The sequence below is a fragment of the Phyllopteryx taeniolatus genome, chromosome 21 (assembly GCF_024500385.1).
Source record: "Phyllopteryx taeniolatus isolate TA_2022b chromosome 21, UOR_Ptae_1.2, whole genome shotgun sequence".
NCBI classification, from domain to species: Eukaryota; Metazoa; Chordata; class Actinopteri; order Syngnathiformes; family Syngnathidae; genus Phyllopteryx; species Phyllopteryx taeniolatus.
The window spans coordinates 14,931,189-14,957,318 of NC_084522.1; the positions used below are offsets into that span (position 1 = coordinate 14,931,189).

Sequence of the window (26,130 nt, forward strand, 5' to 3'; positions counted from 1 at the left end):
TTATTTTAAATTCTCTTGTGTCATGCTAAAAACAAACTTTTCTGTTTGTAACAATTAGAAGAAAAAAAAACAGTGAGTGGTGAGCATACAGTGACAATCTATTTATTTACTGATTTATGTATCTTCCCTTTATCGATTGAGATAAGGCAATTGAGAACGGGCTCTCATTTGCAATGCTGACCGGGCTGCAGACAACGCTCTGGAAAGAAGAAGACAGTACCTCCAGCCTGCTGATCAGAATCTGAGCGTGCCGAAGCAGGTTCTCAGCCAGCTGCACCCCCACCCGAGCCTCACTCTGCACCGACTGGTCCAAGTTAATCCGCACATCCACTGAGCCATTGCGCTACACATCCAAACACCCGACAGTTTTACAGAATGAACGTGGTTGTATTGGAAAAGATTGATGATAATAATGCAGCTTTACCCCCGCACTGGTGCTGACCCTGGCGTTTCTTTCGGACTCACCTACTCCAGGCATCATCTGCTGAGCAGACATCTAGAAAACAAAATGCAGGTGTCCAAGGCAAATGTCATTTCCCTAACATAATTCATTTGACATCATGCTGTAAAATTATATGGACCAGTGCTGGCTCAGCAGATGACCAAGATTAGCAATGTCAACAGCACCTGAGGTTCCATAATGTTGACAGGGAGGTTGAAAGTCCCAAGCATCACGTAACTGTTGCCGTTGCGCTCTTGGGGTGGCACTGGGGAGGTGGCAACATGGCTGCTGCTGTCATCCTCCCCTTCATTGGATACATCTGCGCCCCCTGAGCCAGTCACGGTGGTTTGAGGTGGGGCACGCTCTACGAGATGAATGACCTTCCCATCCACATCTGAGCGAGAAATATTTAAGTAAACACAGCAACAGGACACGCCGGTTAAATCACTTTGACCTTTCAAAGCGGTAAAATGTAAGGCAGTATTGATTGGAAACTTTGCTCCTTTCAAGGTATTGTAGTACTGCAATTTCCTCAACTATCAATATTCCCTAATGTAGATACAGTATGTTTGCAAAAAGGCGGCACGGTGGACGACTGGTTAAGATCATCGCCTGCCACCGTGGGGGACCTAGGTTCAAGACCCCGACTGGACCATCCGCCAACATCCCCCGGACTCACGGCTGTGGTGTCCTTGAGCAAGGCACTGATACCCCGAAATGCTCCCCGGGCGCTTCAGCTGCCCCCTGCTCCAGTGTGTTCCACTAACATGTGTATGTGTTCACTGTGATGGGTTAAATGCAGAGAACATATTTCGTGTGCATGCATGCATGTTCATGACAATAAAAGATGATGATTCTTCTTCGATCCCCGGCCCCGCCTGTGTGGAGTTTGCATGTTCTCCCCGTGCCTACGTGGGTTTTCTCCGGGCACTCCAGTTTCCTCCCACATCCCTAAAACATGCATGCAGGTTAATTGAGGACTCTAAATTGCCAGTAGATGTGAATGTGAGTGCGAATGGTTGTTTGTTTGTATGTGCCCTGCGATTGGCTGGCAACCAGTTGAGGGTGTACCCCGCCTCCTGCCCGATGATAGCTGGGATAGGCTCCAGCACGCCCGCGACCCTGGTGAGGCGAAGCGGCTCAGAAAATGGATGGATGGATGTTCGCAAAAGGGTTTTTATCTCAGTGTGGAATGCATCTGACTCCAATAACCGTCCATGTTGTTAGTGCATCTCATCTAATCTTGAGGTTTGAGTTACTTACTGTACATAGTCAGCGTTCTGTCATCTTGTAGCACTCTGCCCTGGTAGATGAGCCTCTGCTTGTCTACTGGGATATCCACTGATGATGCTATGTGCTCCTTGAACTGTCTCACTGTCAACTAATGGACAACGAAGGGAACAAGGCAGTCAAGCAAACCTGGCATAACGGGATAGGAAGGATGAAGGGCACACCAACTAGAACACGAGTCAAGGTATAGCAGCATTACCTCGCCTCTGACTTTATAGCTCCTACTCTGTGAGTCTAAAGTCTTCACTGTGACATCAGTTACACCAGTTGACTCCGCCATATTACCGTGTTTTTTTTTTTTTTTTTTTTTAAATAACCCCAACTATATTTTAAGGACTAAATTGCTAATTTTGGCATTTGGAAAGCTAAATCAGCAGTTGCTACAAATAAAACAAATAAAAGCTATCTACGATCAAGCCGTACAGAATAGCATGTTGTACCAGGATGAGTGCAACACACGAGCCATGTTATTGTTATTAGCCCGTTAGCGCGAGCTAACAAGCGTATGCCAGCCACCGGGAATGAGCAAAATAACAAATTACACGTTTGTCCGAGATTATTTTAGCTCCAGATAAAAGTAATGCATTTCAATTATACATCAACAAACCGCGTTTTATTTTAAAAGGGACACATTTGGTAATTAGCGCTCGCAGTGCTGGTCCAAGAGGTAAGTAGCAGCTAGTTCCAAAAATAACACACTGTTACGTAGAAATAAAGACTAGAAACACCAGCGCGCTGTGGTAACACGGCTAACTAGCGTGCCTCCGTGGCGGCCATGTTTGTAAGGGCAACATTCCCATCAAAGGTAATGCAAGGACATTGAAATTAAGTCGTAACGTGCTCATTTCTCTGCCGATTTACGTTAGATTTACTCTTTGAGCTATTAATAAAGAACATTTGAAAAAAGCTATAAGTATACTTGTGAAATGTTACTCCAAGTTCCCTTTTCGTAATTGTACCGCTTTGTATGCCACTGTATGTAGCACAATGGACCGGCATCTTTGGTGCTTTTCGGATTTCTTGCTGTTGTACACAAGGAATGCTACGACGACTTTGACCTTTCTAGCTTTGCGTTACCGTAGGCACGCGTATCTAGTGGCGCGTCGAATAAACTAATCCATATCAATGCGCTGTAACGTAAAAAATGACGTCATAGCAGGCGTTTTTTCGTTAATGTAGAATTTATTTTGTCGCATTATCGAATTATTGAAATAGCAATTTATGTCGACATGGAATGTATTAAAAACATCGGTTTATTTGCTACATTTAAGATAGATGAAGACAGATAAAATAGTTGTCCACCAACTATATCATGGTGCGGTCATTTCTTTACGGTAGAAGCTAAAGAATTAGATTTTTTCTTCATTGTTTATGACTCCGGGTGCTGTTGTGTCCTCGTCGACAAGTTGAGACAGACGTCAAGGTGTGGCGGGGAGGAAGCTGTTACTGCACATCTCAAAGTGTGTCAGTGGAAATACTTCGCCAAACTTTTCCTCGCGTCAATGAATGCTGACGTCATTTCGGAGGAGGGAAGTCCTAATGTGACGAAGCCGCACACCCACAGAAGCCACAGGAGCGATGCTGGTTGAACTGAAGAGCTTTTGGCGACGTGAAGTGAAGTGAAGTTTTTTTGGGTGGACTCTGAGCCTTGGATTAGTGCAAGTTCCGCCCACGAGACAAGCAGGAACCTTTAAGATCCACAATGGAAAGAGCCTAAAACACCTGGAAGAAGAGGTAATCTCAGGAAACACGTTTCATTGGTCATTTTATAATCCCTACTACTGGGACTGAAGTGACCAAAAACGGACTTTTTATGACTATTTGTTTGTTAGCCTACATTTTTACATAACCCAAGGCTCGTTCACAAAGCATGCTATAATGGCTATTTGTGTAGCTTTTGATGGTGCTTTATGTTGCGGTGTACATAGTGATTATTTGGAGGAACTAACATTTACTAAGTGAATAATACCTGCTGCTTCTTCACTTGCTTGCCAATGTGGAGCAAGTCCTTCTGTGACTCATTGTCCAATTTCACCACTTCCCCAAACACCAACAAGCTGTTTCACTCAACAATCGGTGCCTGAAAGGAACTCTCTCGCTCGAGTTTTTCATACCTTGACTCCTCTTTTTTCTTTTTCTTTTCATTTTTTCTGCAGCAGTTCCCTCTTGTCATCATCTGTCATGGCCGCTCTGCGTCGATTCAGCTCCGAGGGATCCCTCCTGGATCTCGATTTCTTCTCATTGAGGAAGGTGAACCTCAAGAGAACAGAATATGACAACCGCCGGGAATCTGGCACATACACACCTCGTGTTGCTGACGATGAGGTGGATGCAGAGGAGCCTCCTATCGTTCAGGAGCCAAGTCCTTCTCAGGCTGGAAAGAGAGAGCTGATTAAGGAGCACAGTGTCAGCGTGGAGAACCTGAGAGACCTGGAGAAAAAGAACAAGAGCCAACTCGAAGTGTGTCCCATCGGCGACTGCTACAGGGCCTACAGTGATAGCCAACTGGCCCCGGCTGCAAAGGGAAGCACAGAGAGCGTAGAAAGAGATGACCTACCTTCTCCATCTGCTTCGTCGTCGTCCAATCCATTCCCCCTCAAATCCCAGCATCGAGCCAAACTGTCAGCTGCTAAACTGCACCTCAAGAGTCTGTTCAGTCAGGTAGGTCCCAAATAGGACTTGCATTGTGTATTCACCACGCTTGACTTTGTCCACATTTCATTCATTTTTGCCTCAAAACAACATGGGGAAAAAAACCCAACAACAACAACTAATTAATCACATGTACAGAAGTTTGTGTACTTTCTCAGTCATCCAGGTCATGGTAATCCACAAAGGTCGATTCAAGGCACCTGGACTTTTCTTTTTTGACGAAGACATTTCACCTTTATTCCAAAAGGCTTCTTTACTTCTATACTTCTATGGCATAAATAGAGAGACTCAACACTGGAAATTTAGAACTGAAACATCTTCAACGAACAAGAACGGTCCAGTTGCCTTGATTCGAACATTTTGCAGATTTACATAATTATTTGCAGCATTTGCCTGTGGAGCTCAAATTTGAGCTCAGGTGAATCTTGTTTCCAGTGATCTTCATTGAGATGTTCCTCACACTTTCTAGAGTCCACCTGCGGTAAATTCAGTTGATTAAACATGATTTCTGAGACAGCGCAACCCTGACTCAATAAGATCCCACAGTTGACAGTGCATGTCAGAGCACAAACCACGCATGAAATCAAAGAAACTGTCTGTAGACCTCCGACACAGGATTGTCTCAAGGTGCAGCTCGAAAAACCTCTGCTGCGTTGACACTCCCAGTGAGCTCAGTGGCCTTCCGTAAATGTAAGAAGTTCAGAACCAACCGGGACAAGTCCTAAAGCTGTCAGTGCTGCAGCGTTCCTCTGTGGGAAGAGGAAAACCTTGCAAAGGGACACCCATACCTGCAGCAATCCACCAATTAAGCGTATATAATAGGCCAAACCAGGGGTGTCCAAAACACAGAGCAGAAAGTAGAGGAAAACATTTTTGTAAAAATGGCCTTCCCCCCCCCCCCCCCCCCCCCCCCACAGATTAAAAAAATAATAACTTTTTTGCAGAATGTACTTTTAGTTTTTCCTGCATGTAGCTACTATAATCATGCATCCTGTTCTTTAAAAGGGCGGAAACGGCAAAGTTAGGGAAACAAAACTTTAGTCACTGCCAAAACATTTGGCCACAATGCCCCTCTGACCCTCACCCCATCGTCTTCCTCCTCATCATCAGTGCTAATAGCACTGTGGGCTGACACAACCACAGTCCTCCGCCTTTTGCCATAAATTCAAAATTTCAAAATTAAAATTTCCTCACGAAATTATAAAAGAAGTCTCTCGAAGTACAGGTATATTCATCATGCAAATGGACAAACAACCATTCATCCTCACATTCACTTCACTTAACCTACCGTGCATGTTTTGGGAATATGGGAGGAAACCGGAGTCGCCAGAGAAAACCCACGCAGGCACTGGGGGAAAACGCAAACTCCACACAGCCCAGATTTGAACCCTCGACCTCAGAACTGTGAGGCCGATGTGCTAACCGGTCTCACCTGTACATCATTAAAATGTGTATGTTACAAACTATATTATTTGATTATTTTTGAGGAAAAGGGGAGAATGACATCTGCTTGTCTGACATTCTCTTTGTTATATTGCAGCCATTTGCTAAAATCATTTTAAAAATTTTTCCCACATGTACACACAGCACCCCATATTGACAGAAAAAAACGGAATTGTTGACATTTTTGCAGATTTATTAAAAGAAGAAAAATGTAAATATCACACAGCCGTAAGTATTTCAGACCCTTTGCTCAGTATTTAGTAGAAGCACATTTCTGAGCAAATACAGCCACGAGTCTTTTTGGGAATGATGCAACAAGTTTTTCACACCTAGATTTGGGGATCAGCTGCCATTCCTCCTTGCAGATTCTCCCCTGTTCTGTCAGGTTGGATGGTGAACAGCCATTTTCAGGTCTCTCCAGAGATGCTCAATTGGGTTTAAGTCAGGGTTCTGGCTGGGCCATTCAAAAATAGTCACGCCGTTCTGAAGCCACTTCTTCGGTATTTTAGCTTTGTGCTTCGGGTCATTCTCTTTTTTGAAGGTGAACCTTCGCCCCAGTCTGAGGTTCTGAGCACTCTGGAGAAGGTTTTCGTCCAGGATATCCCGGTACTTGGCCGCATTCATCTTTTCCAACCAGTCTTCCTGTCCCTGCAGCTGAAAAACACCCCCACAGCATGATGCTGCCACCACCATACTTCACTGTTGGAACTGAGCAGTGCCTGGGTTTCTCCACACATACCGCTTAGAATTAAGGCCAAAAAGTTCAGTCTTGGTCTCATCAGACCAGAGAATCTTATTTCTCACCGTCTTGGAGTCCTTCAGATGTTTTTTTTTTTTTTAGCAAACTCCATGCAGGCTTTCATGTGTCTTGCACTGAGGAGAGGCTTCCGTCGGGCCACTCTGCCATAAAGCCCCGACTGGTGGAGGGCTGCAGTGATGGTTGACGTTCTAGAACTTTCTCCCATCTCCCGACTGCATCTCTGGACCTCAGCCACAGTGATCTTTGGGTTCTTCTTTACCTCCCTCACCAAGGCTCTCCTCCCCTGATTGCTCAGTTTGGCCGGACGGCCAGCTCTAGGAAGGGTACTGGTCCTCCCAAATGTCTTCCATTTCAGGATTATGGAGGCCACTGTGCTCTTAGGAACCTTAAGTGCAGCAGAAATGTTTTTGTAACCTTGGCCAGATCTGTGCCTTGCTACAATTCTGTCTCTGAGCTCAGTTCCTTTGACCTCATGATTCTCATTTGCTCTGACAAGCACTGTGAGTTGTAAGGTCTTATAGAGACAGGGGTGTGGCTTTCCTAATCAAGTCCAATCAGTATAATCAAACAGAGCTGGACTCCAATGTAGGTGTAGAACCATCTCAAGGATGATCAGAAGAAATGGACAGCACCCGAGTTAAATATGAGTGTCACAGCAAAGGGTAAAAAATTAAGCCTCATCATTTATTTTTCCCGCTTCAGTTTGTCTATTCTGTTAACATTCCTTTAGAAGTGTAAACTAATATTGCATGTATTACAGTAAACCATTTATAATTGCAACCTTTAAGGCTTCCAACTTGCATGTAAATATGTGATGTCTTTCAGAGTCCCCATTCCTCAAACTCCAACCTTTCAAACACAGAACAAAAAGACAGGTAAGAATTATGGATTGTGTCTTGTCCCTTCAGATGGAAGACACACACACACACACACACACACACGAAGGAAGACATCAAGGACTTTGTGTCAGCTCAGTGTTGGTTTCAAGCTGTGGAGACTTGATTTTTGGTCTCTGTTGTGTTGTGATCCACAGTGCCAAAGAGAGGCGGTCACGTTTGCTCTTCATGCGTCAGTGGAGCCAGGTGGGCCAGAGTCAGAAGTACAAGTTAAATCGAGTGGAAATGGAAAAATGGGCCGAGTCCCTGGACTGCCTGCTGGCCAGTCAGAGTGAGTGCTCGTCTATTCAAAGATTTTTTTGGGAAGGCCGGCACAAGCTAATTGAGCTGTTTTTGCTTTTCTATTCTCTCTCTGGAATGTGCATCCACTGAGATTACTTCCTGCATCACGATCCAAAACCTTATTAGATAATCTCATAACTACTCGGTCCTGGTGAACCTTTTAGAAGCATTGTGTAGTTGATTAACTTTTTGAAAGTATAATCTCTTTGAATAATTGTTTAAATGTTAATTCCTTCTCATTATTTTTATGACCCTTCACCCTTTGTAGGTCCTATTCAGACATTAGGTGCCATTAAATTGGGTTTCAGAAGTAATATTTTTAGAAATATATTCTAACATCATAGAATAAATATCATAGTGAAATTGGAATATAAAAAACAATCATTAATTAGCTTTGTCTGGTTTTGATTTGTTAGTTGAAGTTTTTGCAAAGTAACAGGACTATAATATGGCCCCAGTTTAGTTCATCTACAGATGTTTCTTGTCAGCACTCTCCAGTTTACAATTTTCTACTATGCAGTAATTAACATCCTATGTCTAAAGCATGTTGTATACGATCAATTTTTTTCTTATGAAATGAATGCAAACCGCATTGCATGACATGAAATGGGTAGATCATTAATTCACAGAATGCTAACACTATACAACGGAAGCTGAAAACATAGCTATGGTTTTCACCCAACCAACTCGAGGAATTATTGTTCTTGGGTAAAGGCAACATTCTACAAACCCCAATTCCACTAAAGTTGGGACGTTGTGTAAAATATACATAAAAACAGAATTCAATAATTTGCATCTGTTTTCAACCTATATTCAATTGAATACACTACAAAGACGAGATATTTATGTTCAAACTGCTAAACTTTATTGTGCTTTTGCAAATATTCACTCATTTTGAATTTGATGCCTGCAAAAAAAGCTGGGACAGGGGCGTGTTTTCCACTGAGTTAGATCACTTTTCCTTTTAACAACACTCAATTACCGTTTGGGAGCAAAGGACACTAATTGTCGAAGCTTTGTAGGTGCAATTCTTTTACATGCTCATTTGAAGTACAACTTCAGTTGCTCAACAGTCTGGGGTATTTGTTATTGTATTTTGTGCTTCATAATGTGCCTCACATTTTCAATAGGAGACAGACAGGTCTCCTGTTGGTTAGTTGCCACGTGCAGAATGTGACTTGGCATTGTCTTGCTGAAATAAGCAGGGACGTCCCTGAGAAAGACATTGCTGGGATGGCATCATATGTTGCTCCAAAACCTCTATGTACCTTTCAGCATGAACGGCGCATTCACATATGTGCGAGCTACCCATGCCATGGGCACTAACACACCCCCATACCATCACAGATGTTGGCTTTTGAACTTTGCGCTGATAATGGACGGTCCTTTTCCTCTTGGCCCGGAGGACACGACGTCCATGAGTTCCAAAAACAATTTGAAATGTGGACTCATCAGACCACAGCGCACACTTCCACAGTCAGATGAGCTTGGGCACAGAGAAGCCAGCGGTGTTTTCCGGGCGTTTTATTTCAGTTTTTTAGGTTGGTGTCATGCATAACTGAGCCTTTTCCAATTATTATGAAAAAAATTAAATATAATGTTAAGATAGTAAATAGAGATGAATAGATAAAACCTAATGAAATAAGATGGAACAGCTCCGAACATCCATCCATTTTCTACCACAGTAGCTTTAGCAGAGACGCCCAGACTTCCCTCTCCCCAGCCACTTCATACAGCTCTTCCGGAGGATCCCGAGGCGTTCCCAGGCCAGCCGAAGGACGTAGTCTCTCCAGCGTGTCCTGGGTCGTCCCCGGGGTCTCACCCGGAACACCTCACCAGTGAGGTGTCCGGGAGGCATCCAAATCAGATGCCCCAGCCACCTCATCTGGCTCCTCTCGATGTGGAGGAGCAGCGGCTCTACTCTGAGATCCTCCCGGATGACCGAGCTTCTCACCCTATCTCTATGGGAGAGCCCGGACACCCTGCGGAGGAAACTCATTTCGGCCGCTTGTCTCCGGGATCTTGTTCCTTCGGTCACGACCCACAGCTCGTGACCATAGGTGAGGGTAGGAACGTAGATTGACCGGTAAATTGAGAGCTTCGCCTTTTGGCTTAGCTACTTCTTTACCACAACGGACCAATACAAAGTCCGCATCACTGCAGACGCTGCACCGATCTGCCTGTCGATCTCCCGTTCCATTCTTCCCTCACTCGTGAACAAGACCCCAAGATACTTGAACTCCTCCACTTGGGGCAGGATCTCATCCCCGACCTGGAGAGGGCACGCCACCCTTTTCCGACTGAGGACCATGGTCTCAGATTTGGAGGTGCTGATTCTCATCCCAGCCGCTTCAGACTCGGCTGCGAACAGCTCCAGTGAGAGTTGGAGGTCACGGCTTGATGAAGTTAACAGAACCACATCATCTGCAAAAATCAGAGATGCAATACTGAGGCCACCAAACCGAACCCCCTCTACGCCTCGGCTGCGCCTAGAAATTCTGTCCATAAAAGTTCTGAACAGAATCGGTGACAAAGGGAAGCCTTGGCGGAGTCCAACCCTCACCGGAAACGAGTCCGACTTACTGCCGGATTTGCGGACCAAACTCTGACTCCGGTCGTACAGGGACCGAACAGCCCGTATCAGGGGGTTCGGTACACCATACTCCCAAACCACCCTCCACAGGACTCCCCGAGGGACACGGTCGAACGCCTTCTCCAAGTCCACAAAACACATGTAGACTGGTTGGGCGAACTCCCATGCATCCTCGAGGACCCTGCCGAGGGTGTAGAGCTGGTCCACTGTTCCACGACCAGGACGAAAACCACACTGCTCCTCCTGAATCTGAGATTTGACTTCCCGACGGACCCTCCTCTCCAGCACCCCTGAATAGACCTTACCAGGGAGGCTGAGGAGTTTGATCCCCCTGTAGTTGGAACACACCCTCCGGTCCCCCTTCTTAAAAAGGGGGACCACCACCCCAGTCTGCCATTCCAGAGGCACTGTCCCCGATGTTCATGCGATGTTGCAGAGGCGTGTCAACCAGGACAGCCCCACAACATCCAGAGCCTTTAGGAACTCTGGGCGAATCTCATCCTTGCCACCGAGGAGCTTTTTAACTACCACGGTGACCTCAAACCCAGAGATAGGAGAGCCCGCCTCAGTGAACCCACACTCTGCTTCCTCATGGGAAGGCGTGTCGGTGGAATTGAGGAGCTCTTCGAAGTATTCTCCCCACCGACTCACAACGTCCCGAGTCGAGGTCAGCAGCGCCCCATCCCCACTGTACACAGTGTTGGTGGTTCACTGCTTTCCTCTCCTGAGACGCCGGACGGTGGACCAGAATTTCCTCGAAGCCGTCCGGAAGTTTTTCTCCATGGCCTCACCGAAAACCTCCCATACCCGAATTTTTGCTTCAACGACCACCAGAGCTGCATTCCGCTTGGCCAGCCGGTACCCATCAGCTGCCTCAGGAGTCCCACAGGCCAAAAAGGCCCGATAGGACTTGACGGCATCCCTCACCGTTGGTGTCCACCAACGGGTTCGGGGATTGCCGCCACGACAGGCACCGACCACCTTACGGCTACAGCTCTGGTCAGCCGCCTCAGCAATGGAGGCACAGAAGATGGCCCACTCTGACTCAATGTCCACCGCCTCCCCCTGGATGTGGGGGACTCCCTTCCATGTCTCACTACCCATTGCCCACATGAGCATTGAAGTCCCCCAGCAGAACGATGGAGTCCCCAGCAGTCTCCAGCACCCCCTTCAAGGTCTCCAAAAAGGGTTGGTACTCTGAGCTGCTGTTTGGTGCATAGGCACAAACAACAGTCAGGACCCGTCCCCCCACCCGAAGGCAGAGGGAGGCTACCCTCTCGTCCACCGGGGTGAACCCCAGTGTGCAGGCGCCGAGCAGGGGGGGCAGTAAGTATACCCACACCTGCTTGGCGCCTCTCACCGTGGGCAACTCCGAAGTGGAAGAGAGTCCAACCCCTCTCAAGAGGACGTTACCAGAGCCCAAGCCGTGTGTGGAGGCGAGCCCAACTATATCTAGTCGGAACTTCTCGACCTCACACACCAGCTCGGGCTCCTTCCCTACCAGAGAGGTGACATTCCATGTCCCTAGAGCCAGCTTTTGTAGCCGCGGATCGGATCGCCATGGTCCCCGCCCCGGCCACCGCTCAGCTCACATTGCACACAACCCCAATGGCCCCTCCAGGTGGTGAGCCTATGGGAAGGGGGATCCACATTACTCTTTCGGGCTGTACCATGCGCTCACCTTCGAGCCCCACCTCCAGGTAATTTAAATTTCAATTATATAAAATCATTTTCCATTTAAAGGCAGACAGAACAAGAACAGTGGATGAGGAATTGTAACACAAATTGCACAGTTTGATCACATTTTTCCATACTAGCACATTTGTAAAAGCACATAAAAAGTACAGTACTGGATACACTGATTTGCAGCTTCATCCAGAAATGTTTACTCTTTAGCTATTTGCCTAGAGTGCTTCTCCTTGACGAATGCAACCAAAATATCTGAACTCAGCTCAGGGCGATGGAGCTCCACCCCTTTACTCTGAAATCTCTCCATTGCTTGCATGTGAAAATCAGTTGAGCAGTTTTTTTCATTTTTTTTAAACTATGTTGGTAATAATTTGACAGTGTCAGCATCAGAGCGCTGTCATAATCAGAGCCAAAATATGAAGCACATCCCTTAGTAGCGTATAATGTAATGTACGGTAGTTCTACCCCACTGCAAAGTACATTACACCCACAATAATAACATTATTAATTAATAACTGACATTTTGATACAGTTGTAGTTTGCAGTGCAAGGCAACGTTCCGAGAGATTATTATAAGAATTTGGTTACTTCGGATACATGAAGGAGGTAAACTAATTTGATACTGAATCATTGGATTGTGCAGGTGTTCTTAATATTGTGGCCAGTGAGTGTATCTCAGGTCACTGAAGGCACTATTAGTTGGAGGCTCATTTTAATAAGTTATGTACTTGCACATTACGTAGACAGGGAATTCTGCAGTCTGATATGTAACTGACTGACTTTGGCAGTAAGCGAGCCTAGTCTAGCTTCAATTTTTTGTTGTTGTTGTCCTGTTCGGCTGTTAGGTCAAGCATGATGGAAGATCTGTATCCCTTTTATGCCGGAACAGTTTTACTGTGTCACAGTGGAGTTTTTAGGCTTCCGCTGTGGTATTATCATTGAGGTTTATTGAGAATCAGACAAAGTTTCTAGAAGGGAGAGAGAAACAAAGACAGAAGACAAAGCACTAATTGTAAACAGGATGAGAGAAGTAAATCTGACATCATCTACAACAATGAAACATGAAATATGAGTGTTGCATGGGGCTGTAGTGCTACACCCTGTGAGGGAAGGACAGGACAAGATAGAACAGGACAAGGGTCGTGAACCCGGCTGTACAACTGAAGTGTGGTGGCATTAGCTATTGTAAATTAGAAAAGTCTACAGGACGAGAGTATAAGTGAGGGGATACACAAGCGATTTGCATATTCATGAGTTATTTGTTGCCGTAAGTGCGTGACCCCACACCCAGTGAAATAGTCCTCGGGGTGTGCGCCTGCGGATACATGCAAGTAAATTGATACCGTTTTACATGCACAAAGACTGACAGAAGTGTCCTGTAATTGCTGTGGCCGCACCGCGGCGGCTGAGGACCCCACCCACTCAATCGAGGGTCAATCTAGTCAGATTACGATAGTTGCCGAAGTGATGTCGACATCTCATGACGTCACTGGTTATTGAGTACCTTGCAATACCTGCACGTTGACGTAGGTAGAGTCCTGGATTACATTTCTGTCTCCTAGTGATTTTGGATATTGTCCATCTTGCGAAATCCTTATCACCAGTCTCCTCAAAACTAGATGGGTTCTGCTTCAACCCTCTGGTTACAGACAATGTACACGTCTTTGGCCACCACTAAAATGTAAAGTGTGATTTACTTGTGTCACTCTGTAATAATGATAATGATGAATTGCGGCCTGGCTGTGAATGAAGGTGCAGTTTATTTGTTTTGTTTTTTTTTCAATTCATTTGTCGTATTTCATTGTAGATACGTACTTAGATTACACAGAAGAATGCAGATGCAGTGACACCGCCATGATCAAACAGGATTTGTTCTAAGATGTTTGTTCGATTTGTTCATAGTCCAAAACAGTTTGAAAGAAAATATTCTGGTCCAGATTCAAACTATCGTCATCATCATAAAACTATCGCTACATCATCCATCCATCCATCCATCCGTTCTCTATTCCTCTTGACCTCGATTGGGTTGTGGGTGAGCTGGAGCCTATCCCGGCTGACTTTGGCTGAGAGGCTAAACCTACACTCACATTCACACCTGTGCAATGTTTACAAACTCGAATCGCAATGGAGTTGGGACATTGTGTAAAATACAGAATACAACGATTTGCAAATCCTTTTCAACCTATATTCAATTGAAATACACCACAAAGACAAGATATTTAATGTTCAAAGTGATGAATGTTATTGTTTTTTTGTGTGTGCAAATATTCCCTCATTTTGAATTTGATTCGTGCAACACATTCCCAAAAAGCTTGGACAGGGGCATGTTTACCATTGTGTTACATCACCTTTCCTTTTAACAACTCTCAATAAGCGTTTGGGAGCAGAGGACAATAATTGTTGAAGCTATGGAGGTGGACTTCATTCCCATTCTTGCTTGATGTGCAACTCCCGTTGCTCCATGCCCACCGGGCAATGATGTCGGTAACGCGTTACTCCCAAAATGTGGTCCAGTGACATCATAACTAATCTAACGCGTTGCTTTTTATATTAGAGTAGTCAGATTACAATGACTTTGATTCAGCTGCCAATAGTTACTTTTTTTTGTTCACGAGAACCAAGAGTTTAACATGCATTTGCATACTATCCTATTTATCGTCAGGCAACATATATTTCTCATGAATAAACTACAGTGCTTGGGAACATGAGGCAAGTCAATAACCAGGACACTTGATTCAATCACGGTGCACGTCATAGGTGGAGACCAATTTTCAGACTTTGTTTTAGTAACGACTAATAAAACAGACAACACGCACTATATTCTTAACTATCCATAACTAAACGACTAAGTACAATATCGAGAAAAGGCGAAATATTTAACAGCCGTCTGGGGCAATGACGTCGTGACACGTGACGTGTTGCACGTTTCCCGCACATAGTCAACTCCCGTGTACCCAAGCAGCCAGCGGCGCAAACTTCCAAAAAATGGAAGGGGACCACTCTGACGAGGGATTGGCATACTTCAACTGGACATACAGTCACTACTTCCGAGTTTCTCTAAGGAGTTCCGGTTCACTTGACTGAATCCAAACATTTACATTCTCAAATGACTGTTGAGCAATAAAAGGTGAGCTTTGGCTCACGTTGTAGTGGCCTTAACTTGAAGGGCCCAGCTTTCCTGCATTGGCAATGGCAACCACCACTATTAATCATTATGTGATTAAGGTGACATTTTAAACTTTGAATAACTTCAAGTAGAAAAGTGCAAAAAAGGGAAAGCCCATTTGTGTGTACGTGTGCATGGGTATTCGAAAAAAATAATTGGCTGCTTGTTGCTTTTATTCCCTTTCCACTGTGTAATGTCTGATTTTGAATAATAACCCAGGTTATTATTTCTGTGTCTGACTCACAACCACCCATTGTGACTCCCGTGTTGAAATATTGCCCCCCCCCAAAAAAACAACAAAAAGGCAGTTGAAACCAAAACAAAGAATGATGTCATAAGAACAACTTGTGCTCTCATTGTACTGGTGGCAATGCCGTGCCAGCCACAACAACATTTTTGAGAATGAATTGAACAAAGCCAGGTAGAATTACACTAGTTTGCTTTTTAATTTGATGGAAGTGATGTATCGGTGCCTCTGTGTTTGGCCTCATGCCCTCAGACCCTAGTGACTTCTTATCACCGCTAAGTGGGAGCACTAACGTGCTGGTACTCATTAAGCAAGTTGGAAGACAGCTCAAGTAAAGAAGGGAGAGTCCCACTGGAGTGTTTGGCTTGCGACGCCCTTATTTGGCTTGACACGTTCCTGTTGAAATTTGTATTGTGACTTTTGAGTTAAAACTCAAACTAATATTTCTCCTCCTCTCCTCAGCTGGGATTTCAGTGTTTGGGGCATTCCTGCGTTCCGAGTTCAGTGAAGAAAATCTGCAATTCTATCAAGCCTGTGAGCAGTACCAACGTTCGTCCAACAACTTCAGCCTGCAGAAGAGGGCAAAGGACATCTGCGCTACCTACATCCGACCTGGTTCACCTCGGGAGGTAAAGGCCCGCTTTGATGTCTGTGTGAGCTTCACTGTAACGTGAAAGGAACATCGTGTCAGTTCATGGTGTCTTTTTGTGTCGTCAAGTCTTAACAGCAGTTAGTGCAAAACAATTGTTTCCATCGGCATTAAATAAATAACCAGCTCTCTAAATCTGCGTCTTCAGCGTAGTTTTGGGTTGAGGAGAGACACAGGGCTCCTTTGATGCTTGCCAAACATGTTGGTTTTTCACGCAAAATGCCAGTTGACCAGCTAGTTTTTGAACGACCTGTGAGGCATATTTTCACGGAAATGTCGGTCGAATTCCAAAGTGTACAACATTTCGGGCAACTTTAGAATTTCTGCTTCCACAGTTTGTTTTTCTTAAGTGTGCCTGCCTTGTTTCTGGCCTTTTTCTTCCTCCCCAGAGCTCCTTGCTATTGTTGTTTGTGGCCATGACCATACTCCTGGAAGTACTGATTATTTGATTTGTATATCTGTACATGGTTTTAGCAGGTAAATGACACAACCACAAAGGTTTAGGAAACAATAAGTATACACACTCAAGGCCCACTTTAGTGCACCAGTTTAACTACCTGTTCTAAATACCTAGTTTAATGGTAGGATCGCATTGCATTGAGACATGAGATAAACAAGATAATCTACTGAAGTGTCAGAATGGAATTTAACTGATTGGTTAACAGACCAGATCATGAAAATCTACCATGAGTGGCAGCAAAATGCATCATTGAATGATGGACATTTGCACATAGAAATATGCAAATTATTATACACAACATGCAAAACATTTTAGATATTTAACTTATTTAAAAAAAATACTATGACTAACAGTGTGAATTCTTCCATACCAGCAGTCTTCAAATCTTGACGGTTCCGTGGGCTTCTCTTATAGACCTGGAGTTTCAGTTCTTTGCATAGATTTTCGATTGGATTCAAATCAAGTGATTGGCTGGGCCACTCTAGCAGCTTTTTTTTCTTCTTCTTTGAAACCAATTGAGAGTTTGCTTGGCAGTATGTTTTGATCATTATTCTGCTGAAATGTCCACCCTCGTAGATGGCAGCAGATTTTTGTCAAGAATGTCTGTCCATTCATCCTTCCTTCAATAATGTGAAGTTTACCAGTATCATTTGTTGAAAAGCAGCCCCACACCATCAAGTTCCCACCTCTGATCTTCACTGTTGGTATGGTATTTTTAGGGTGATGTGCAGTTCCGTTTCTCTTCAAACGTGGTGCATTATGGCATCCAAACAGTTCAATTTTACTCTCATCCGACCAGACTATATTCTCCCAGTATTTAACTGGCTTGTCCAAATGTTGTTCAGCAAACTTTAAACGAGCTTTGACATGTTTTAAACAAGCCTCGACAGCAATGGGGTCTTGCGGGGTGAGCGTGCATACAGGCCATGGCGGCGGAGTGCATTACTCACCGTTTTCCTTGTGACATCAGTACCTGCTAATTCCAGGTCTTTTTGAAGCTCTCCACAGGTGGTCCTTGGTTCTTGGACAACACTTCTGATTATTCTTTGCACTCTGTCAGAAATCTTGCAAGTAGCACCTGATCGAGGCAAATTTCTGGTATTATGATTGGCTTTCCACTTACGTACAGTATTATGGCCCCAACCGTGCTCACTGGAACGTTCAGAAGCTTAGCTATGCACCTGGAACCAATGCCATCATTTAGTTTGCAATGTTCTTGAGACAGCACTCTGGTCTTAAGCAACATGAGATGTGTCTTGACTCACATTTCAGACTTTTGACTCGCTCTACTTTCTTTGTATGTATGGATTACTTGGGTTGTTCCCAACATCTGGTGAAATGTTCAGGTCAATAGCACCTTTGGAAGTATATCTCGTGAGAAAAACGTCTCGTGACGTTAAATACTTATTTCAGCCGTTTTATATCAAACAGGTGTGTGATTTATTTTTTTATTATTTAGTTTACTTTAATCCTAATTTTGCCTAAGTTGAATATACAGCTTAACATCTTCACAGACTAACAGGGTGGAATGAGATATTGGGGACACACAAATGATATAAACTGCTGTTTCCATCGCTCTATATTTACATTTAGAGAGACTTTAATTAAATCTAACCAATAATGGAGGTGCATTTCTATTGACAAAAATGAAAACTGAAAATTTGCCTTCGGGACATCAATTGAAGGGCCATAAAAACAACATACGTTTACTACATAGAAAAATTGAATGGCATAATTGTGTGTTTTTGTTTGAAGGGAGACCACAATTTATGATTAAATGTTTTCATCATACGTATTTTACTTAAGTAAAATAGTAGGGACGGAAAATTATATTTGCTGACCATTTCCGTGCCTGTATGAAAACATACAGGATATATTGCGGATATATTTGGATTCATCTTAAGTGCATTTTATAAAGGCATACTGTTTATTGTGTATAGCAGTGGTTCAGGACCCAAAATTGGACCGATTGCGGGTGGGTCGCAGACAGCTCGTGAACAAAAATTTACATATGTTCCTATTCAGATGTTTATTTTCCCATACACTACAGAGGTGTACTAAGTTCCACACAGAACATTATAGGAAAGCAACAAGAAATGTTACGTCCTTATTCTCTCGCCATGAGTTGACTCTGTAAACAAATACAGGGCGGACGTCATGGCAAGCAATATGCCTTTGGCGGCACAGCAAACTCATTTAAGAATATAACATACTGTACAAATGTTTTCAGAGGCTATTTTTTTTAAACAAATCAAATCTTTTTTTTTTTATTTTTTTTTTTAACTTCTGTGAAAGTGGGTCATAACGATGCAACAATAGGAAAATGGGACCAGCCGCACAGTGGCTGAGTGAATCTCAGCTTGTCACCTCGATTATGAGGGAGAGAAATGTCGACACGTTGGAAGTCGGACACGTTTGGGCACCTCACGCCGTCCTAGAAATATGTGCTATGTATGATATAAATAGTTTGTATCACAGTCGGTAGTTGAAAGTGTGTGTTGCGATCGTGAGAAACATGACGCAGTTCATGGAGTGAATGACAAACACCGTGGGAAAAAGCCACTGATGTTCCACTCAGGCAATGCGCTCATATAGCATTGATCACGATGTGTTTGTTGTTGTATATCTGGAAATACATCATTTTGCCATCAAAAGGGCTTCCTCAGTCTTGTTTTGTTGTTTTACAGTTTGATGCGTTAGATATTAGCGTCAAAGTCACTGTTCTGCTTGACATGATTCTTTTCTCAAAAACCTTCTTTTCTCCGCTTTTTTGGTCAGAAACCGGTGTTTGAGGTGAAAGCAACCTATCTTCTACTGCTGATTACTAAAGAACAGCCAACTGTAAAAAACAAAAAGATGATGGTGAAAGAAAGTTCTTCACTATAAGAAAGAGGAGAACAATATTCTGTGGGTCTTGAAAGATCAGTCAAAATGTTTTCAAATGGCTGGCAAATTCGGAACTGGCAGTCGATGAGTTAATTTTGTGAAGACTCACCAGCTGTACAGATGGCAAGGGACCTGTGGACTTATGCGGGTATCTGATTAAGGATCTTTTCACAATCACCACGCTGTCTTTCTCTAGGTGAACTTGGACTGCAAGACCAGAGATCTCACCATCCAGTTGCTGCAGGCTCCCTCTCACACGTCTCTGTACCATGCCCAGAAGCGCATCTACTGGCTGCTGGACATGGACTGTTACCCCCGCTTCCTCCAGTCCACCATCTACCTCTCCTTACTGCGGGAGGCCGACTAGCATCCGCATGCTTATTGCACGCAGACTGTGAATGCAGTAGGGATGGCCTCCGGTACTTCCTGGATTTCCTACTTAAATAATACAGACAGCAAAGTACGAAGGGGGGGGGAAAAAAAAAAAAAAAAAAAAAAAGTCAAGAATAAAGTTGTAATGTTAGCATTATTTGTAATATTATGAAAATAAGTGTTATTTTATGTGACACAAATGTGGTGATATTACAAGAATAAAATTCAAATTTTAAAAATAAATGTCCAAATTCCCATACAGATGTACAGTATGCAACAGTCAGAGCCCAGCAGCTCCTGTCTGTCTGTACCGACTGTCCTACAGTACATTAATTGGGTTGTAAAATGATATATTTGTTTCAAAAAATGGTTCATGACGAACAAATGCACCAAAAGGGGCGATTTCTGTTTCAACATTTGAACAATATGAATGAAATTAAACTGCTCATACTGATAATTGTGAGAGGAAAAAAGTTGACCACATTCCCAGCAGTCCTCAGTTTACCACGGATATTGTGCTGATAATGTCATGACTTTATTCTTGTAAGATTACTACCCCCCCCCCCCCCCCCACCCCACACCTCTATTATCAATCCATTTTCCTGTCGTCATTTGAGTCATGAGTAACTGTAGCCTATCTTGGCTGACTTCATCGAAAAGGGAGGCTCCTGTACACCCTGGTTTGGTATCCGGGGGCAGGCACGAAAAAAACATCCACACTCACATACCTTTGTACAATTTAGAGTAGTACTCGAAATAGCCTGCCGCATGTTTTTGTAATGAAGGAGGAAGTTGGAGTACTCAGGCAAGCTTTTGCCTAATTGTTCTTGTAGTTCCATGTATGATGAACTTTTAATGACAAATGCATGCGAATTTATGTACCAGAACGATGGGGCACTCTATTGCTGGTGCAAATTAGGATTGCTCAGCCTTGGTGGAGGTCCGCGCTGTTCCTCATTAAGTTGATCTAGAAACCTGTCCTACATTTACAGAAAAACACTCCTGCCCTAACACATTACTTGTAAATATTTACAATAAAACTGAAAAATTAGTGTTAAGATTTTTGTTTGTTTGTTTTGGACAAATACATGGTGTAATATTTTACCTCCAATAATAAAGTGCCTGCAACTGACCAGTTATCAGTAGTTCCAACTGAACATGTTTGGTTTGTTTGTTTGATGTGTGACCAAGTCATGATGTGCTGTGTTTGAGTTTTTTCTTTTTTTTTTTTAAGTACTGTATATTATTATTACAAGCTTCAAATCAAAACAAAATTAGCCCATGCACGTTTGCATGGGCTAATCTAAGGGAGAAAACAAACATCACAATATTCTACACTTGCAGCTATTGCACAGTGGAAGACAAACATGAAGCGCGTTTAATAAATGTTCCAGATCTAATTAAGAATAGGTGACATTTCTACCCTTTTCAAGCGCATCATACAAATGCAAGTTTAAATGAAAATAGTGCATCAACAACTGGTTGTTGATGCACCTGCTGGATGCCTTATTTCTTTCTGGAGCTATTTCTTCTTGGGTTGGAAAAGGAAACTGTTCACATGTTCCATGACCTGTGAAACTGCACAGCGCTTACTTTAATCATTAAACATCTTCCGTGTAGGCAGATAATGTCCTCGCTTGCTGCAGTAAGCCTTGGCCAGTTTTCTTTTTGTCGATGTGGAGAAGAAAAACAGGTTCAGCAAGAATATATTCTTGGTGAGTATCCTGCGCAAACCTACTATGAATTAAAGTGTTAGTTTCAGCTCTTCACACACACTAACGTGTTCTTTTTAAGGATTAGCATTTTCTCTTAAGTGACCTAAAACTGTAAAAATGTAGTGTTGGAAAATGAAGAAAATCCAATATTCAATACAAGAGCCGAATACAAAAAAATGCTTCCTTTTCAAAGATAATGTTCAATTTTGATTATTATTGTGTTCTGCACCGCATCACATCGACAATCCTTTTCTGCCAAAATGTGAGATGCACCGAATCACATGCCCTTCTGCTTTGTGGGACCCATTTAAATATTAAAATTGAACCACGGAACCATTTACTCTTTGAGTCACACTGGAAAAGTGCCACAGGGCCTGTGTTTGTCTCCAGGCACCCTGAGACTGTCTGAGGAACTAACTGAGTGACAATTAACATCTCATCTGTGTGATAAAACGTTGTAGAAGTTGCCCACTGCCACATATAGTGAAGGGTGAGTTTTATTAGCTTTTTCCAAGTGTTTCTGTGAAAGTCAAATAAGCTAAAGCAGGAAAAGTACTCAATTTGGACATCTCAAAATGGATAAAATAAAAAAAAAAGTACGTACAAAAATAAAATACTAAATGCGTAATATTTCCTGCTGTTTGAAGTAAACTTATGTCCACAAGTATTTGGATGATAATAAAAGTTACGATTTTTGCTTTCATACACCAACACAATGAATTTACTACTGTAAAACAACCAGATGATTGAAGTGTGGACTTCAACTTCACAACAATATAACATTTATCATTTAGAAATTAAAACCCCAATGCCAATGAAGTTAGGACACTGTGTTAAACATAAATAAAAACAGAATACAATGATTTGAAAATCATGTTTGACCTATATTAAATTGAATACACTACTATTAGACCCCTTATGACGACGACGACAAACAATGGACTTGGTTTTCCCTTGCCTGGACGCGGGTCACGGGCCCCCCCACTGGAGCCAGGCCTGGTGGTGGGGGCTCGAAGGCGAGCGCCTGGTGGTCGGGCCTGCACCCATGGGGCCCGGCCAGGCACAGCCCGAAAGGGTAACGTGGGTCCCCATTCCCATGGGCTCACCACCTGGGGGAGGGGCCATAGTCGTCTGGTGCAGTGCGAGCTGGGCGGTGGCCGAAGGCGGGGACCTTGGCGATCCGAACCCCGGCTACAGAAGCTGGCTCTAGGGACGTGGAATGTCACCTCTCTGGCAGGGAAGGAGCCCGAGCTGGTGTGTGAGGTGGAGAAGTTCCGACTAGATATAGTCGGACTCGCCTCCACACACAACTTGGGCTCTGGTACCAGCCCTCTCGACAGGGGTTGGACTTTCTTCCACTCTGGAGTTGCCTACGGTGAGAGGTGCCGAGCAGGTGTGGGTATACTTATTGCCCCCTAGCTTGGTGCCTGTACGTTGGGGTTCACCTCGGTGGACGAGAGGGTAGACTCCCTCCGCCTTCAGGTGGGGGGATGGGTCCTGACTGTTGTTTGTGCCTATGCACAAAACAGCAGTTCAGGGTACCCACCCTTTTTGGAGTCCTTGGAGGGGGTGCTGGAGAGCGTTCCCGCTGGGGACTCCATTGTTCTGCTGTGGGACTTCAATGCTCACGTGGGCAATGACAATGAGACCTGGAAGGGCGTGATTGGGAGGAACGGCCCCCCCGATCAGAACCCGAGCGGTGTTCTGTTATTGGATTTCTGTGCTCGTCACGTATTGTCCATAACGAACACCATGTTCAAGCATAAGGGTGTCCACACGTGCACTTGGCACCAGGACACTCGGGTGAAGAGAGGGGCGGAGCTGTCAACTGATCACCACCTGGTGGTGAGTTGGCTCCGATGGTGGGGGAAGATGCCAGTCCGACGTGGCAGGCCCAAAGGTATTGTGAGGATCTGCTGGGAATGTCTGTCAGAATCCCCTGTCAGAAGAAGTTTCAACTCCCACCTCCGACAGAACTTTGCTCATGTTCCGGGGGAGGCGGGGGACATCGAGACCAAGTGGACCATGTTTCGCGCCTTCATATCTCTGGGTTTGAGGTCACCGAGGTAGTTAAAAAAGCTCCTCGGTGGCAAGGCCCCGGGGGTGGATGAGATTCGCCCGGAGTTCCTAAAGGCTCTGGATGTTGTGGGGCTGTCCTGGTTGACACGCCTCTGCAACATCGCATGAACATCGGGGACAGTGCCTCTGGATTGGCAGACTGGGGTGGTGGTTCCCCTTTTTAAGAAGGGGGACCTGAGGGTGTGTTCCAACTACAGGGGGATGACACTCCTCAGCCTCCATGGTAACGTCTATTCAGGGGTGCTGGAGAGGAAGGTCCGTCGGGAAGTCGAATCTCAGATTCAGGAGGAGCAGTGTGGTTTTTGTCCTGGTCGTGGAACACTGGAGCAGCTCTACACCCTCGGCAGGGTCCTCAAGGGTGCATGGGAGTTCGCCCAACCAGTCTACATGTGTTTTGTGGACTTGGAGAAGGCGTTTGACCGTGTCCCTCAGGGAGTCCTGTGGAGGGTGGTTTGGGAGTACCGAACCCTGGACCTCAAGCAGCTTGGGTTCTGTTCTTCACCCGGCTTCCTCCAAACCCTTGGACCTTGATTCCCAAATGAAAGGCACACTTTCATCGGAAAAGAGGACCTTGGACAACTGGTCAACAGTCCAGTACTCCTTCTCCTTGGCCCAGTTGAGACACTTTCTACGTTGGCTCGGGCTCAGAAGTGGCGTGACCCAAGGAACCAGACAGTTGTAGCCCATCTCCCGGATGCGTCTGAATGTGGTGGTTTTTGAAGCTGTGACTCCCGCCTCATTCCACTCTTTCTGGATCGCTGCTAAATTCTTGAATCTTCTCAGTTTGATAATCTGCTGAAGCCCACGGTCATCTCTTTTGCTGGTGCATCTTCTCCTGCCACATTTTGCCCTTCCACTAGACTTTCCATTGATATGCTTGGACACAGCACTCTGTGAACCTCCATAGCCTCCTTAGCTATGAACCTTTGTGGCTTACCATCCTATGGATGGTATCAATGATGGTCTTCTGGCCAGTTGTCAAGTCTGCAGTCTTCCCCATATTGAACCCAACTGAGATAATTGAACCAAACTGAAGCAATTTAATAACACCTGGGGAAACTTGTGCAGGTGCTTTGCGTTTAGGAGGTGATTAGTGTGTGACACTCAGTTGAAAATATTTATGGCCTGCAAAATTTGGGCTGATTTCTTCACAGTATTCAAATTTTTGGAATTCCTGATTTTGTGGGGTTTTTTTCAGCTGGAAGTCCAAAAATTATGAAAAAATAAATAAATACTTGAAATTGTTTAAATTGTGGGCTCTGAATCTATATAATCTATGAAAGTTTAATTTTTTTCATGGAATTATGTAAATAAATAAACTTTTCCATGATATAATTTTTTTTGTGGAAAGGGTCTGTTATACATCTGGACATATAATCAGTATTCAATGGGCATACACAAAGGGGATTCAGTGTTAGAGTTAGGAGTTCTATGCCTTACTCAAAGCAATGCCAGTCACACATTTTTTGGGTCCACCACAGGTAATTATTTGGTCTCTAACTCAAGTTCTTAGACATTTGTTTACATGTTCTGTGACGTCTGAGCAGAAAGCAGGAGTGACCTGGAACACTGCCAAAGGAAAGCACAGTTTAGATTAAACAGCATATCAAGTAAATACAGAGACGTTCGTTTGCATTAAAAAACTTTCACTGCGTTGCTATAGTATTTTATTGTTATGAAAACAGAAGTGAAGAGTATAAACTGCTTGGGGTTAATGCCGAGGATGAGCTCACTATCCGGTGTCTTCCGAGGTGAAAAGAATGTTTGTTTGATCATTATGAGATGAATGGAAAGAAATAGGCAGACTCGCATTTAAAACATTAAGGCTGTGTCATCACTAGGTATCAAAGAGAGCTTTTTTTTTTTTTAACTATTAAAATTGCGATGTCTTTCACTTGTGCACCAATTCATTTTAAGAGAAATGTGAGTTACGTCTGACTTGTCATTCTATTATGACGACATTTGATAAGCAACAGTACCACGTTTGACATGTCGAACTAAAGGCTCGCTTTACTCAGCTAAGAGTGGAAGTGGAAATTGCTCAAACTATCTACGATCTGAACTTTGGATAAGCAGAATCTGGTTTGTTCCAAACTGGTGCACACACCCTGTGCAAAGACTCCTAGAAACGCAGCTGCACCAATAAATAACCACTGTAAACCAATAGAGTTTTTTTTCCCACTGGTTGAAGGTCTCTGGGTGCCTCTAAAGTAACTCGAACAAACAAACTCGATGTCACAATTCTGGCGTCTCCTGCTTTTTTTTTTCCAATAAAGCCGAGCCTCTTGTGACCTCACACGCTGCTGAAACAAATTCAGCTGTTACAAAAACGCGTCTTAAGAATCTTCTCAATCCTTGCAAGCCAATTATTCCTGTGGGAGTGTGTAACTGTTAATAAATACACAATATGGACAAAACTTTTGGGACGCCGGGTTATTAAACCTGGATCTGAAAGAGGAAAACCTTGTTTGATCACAGGTTGTCTTGGGTGTGGGAAGCAGTGGCGAGG

At 44.1% G+C, this 26,130-nt stretch overlaps 2 protein-coding genes across 4 annotated transcripts in view; one reads left to right on the top strand and one right to left on the bottom strand.

Annotated features, from left to right (window-relative positions):
* Positions 1 to 2,845, bottom strand: part of bag6l (BCL2 associated athanogene 6, like) — a 34,023-nt gene extending 31,178 nt beyond the window's left edge. For both annotated transcript variants that reach the window (XM_061760959.1, XM_061760960.1), the window contains exons 1-5: positions 1,932 to 2,845; positions 1,706 to 1,823; positions 628 to 836; positions 425 to 496; positions 221 to 343 (exon numbers count right to left, since the gene is read on the bottom strand). In XM_061760959.1, the coding sequence (XP_061616943.1) occupies positions 221 to 343; positions 425 to 496; positions 628 to 836; positions 1,706 to 1,823; positions 1,932 to 2,012 (603 nt within the window). In that variant the 5' untranslated portion in view covers positions 2,013 to 2,845. The remainder of the gene's footprint in view (positions 1 to 220; positions 344 to 424; positions 497 to 627; positions 837 to 1,705; positions 1,824 to 1,931) is intronic.
* A 450-nt stretch (positions 2,846 to 3,295) lies between these two features.
* si:ch211-152p11.4 (regulator of G-protein signaling 8) lies at positions 3,296 to 20,979 on the top strand. 2 transcript variants are annotated; one of them, XM_061760964.1, is made up of 6 exons: positions 3,296 to 3,466; positions 3,892 to 4,393; positions 7,413 to 7,462; positions 7,621 to 7,754; positions 15,923 to 16,089; positions 19,652 to 20,979. In XM_061760964.1, the coding sequence occupies exons 2-6, from the start codon at positions 3,914 to 3,916 to the stop codon at positions 19,820 to 19,822; spliced, it is 1,002 nt and encodes a 333-aa protein (XP_061616948.1). In that variant the 5' UTR covers positions 3,296 to 3,466; positions 3,892 to 3,913; the 3' UTR covers positions 19,823 to 20,979. The 2 variants fall into 2 exon arrangements, with proteins under 2 accessions (XP_061616948.1, XP_061616947.1); XM_061760963.1 differs by having other exon boundaries at positions 3,298 to 3,466; positions 3,889 to 4,393.
* The last annotated feature ends 5,151 nt before the right edge of the window (positions 20,980 to 26,130 follow it).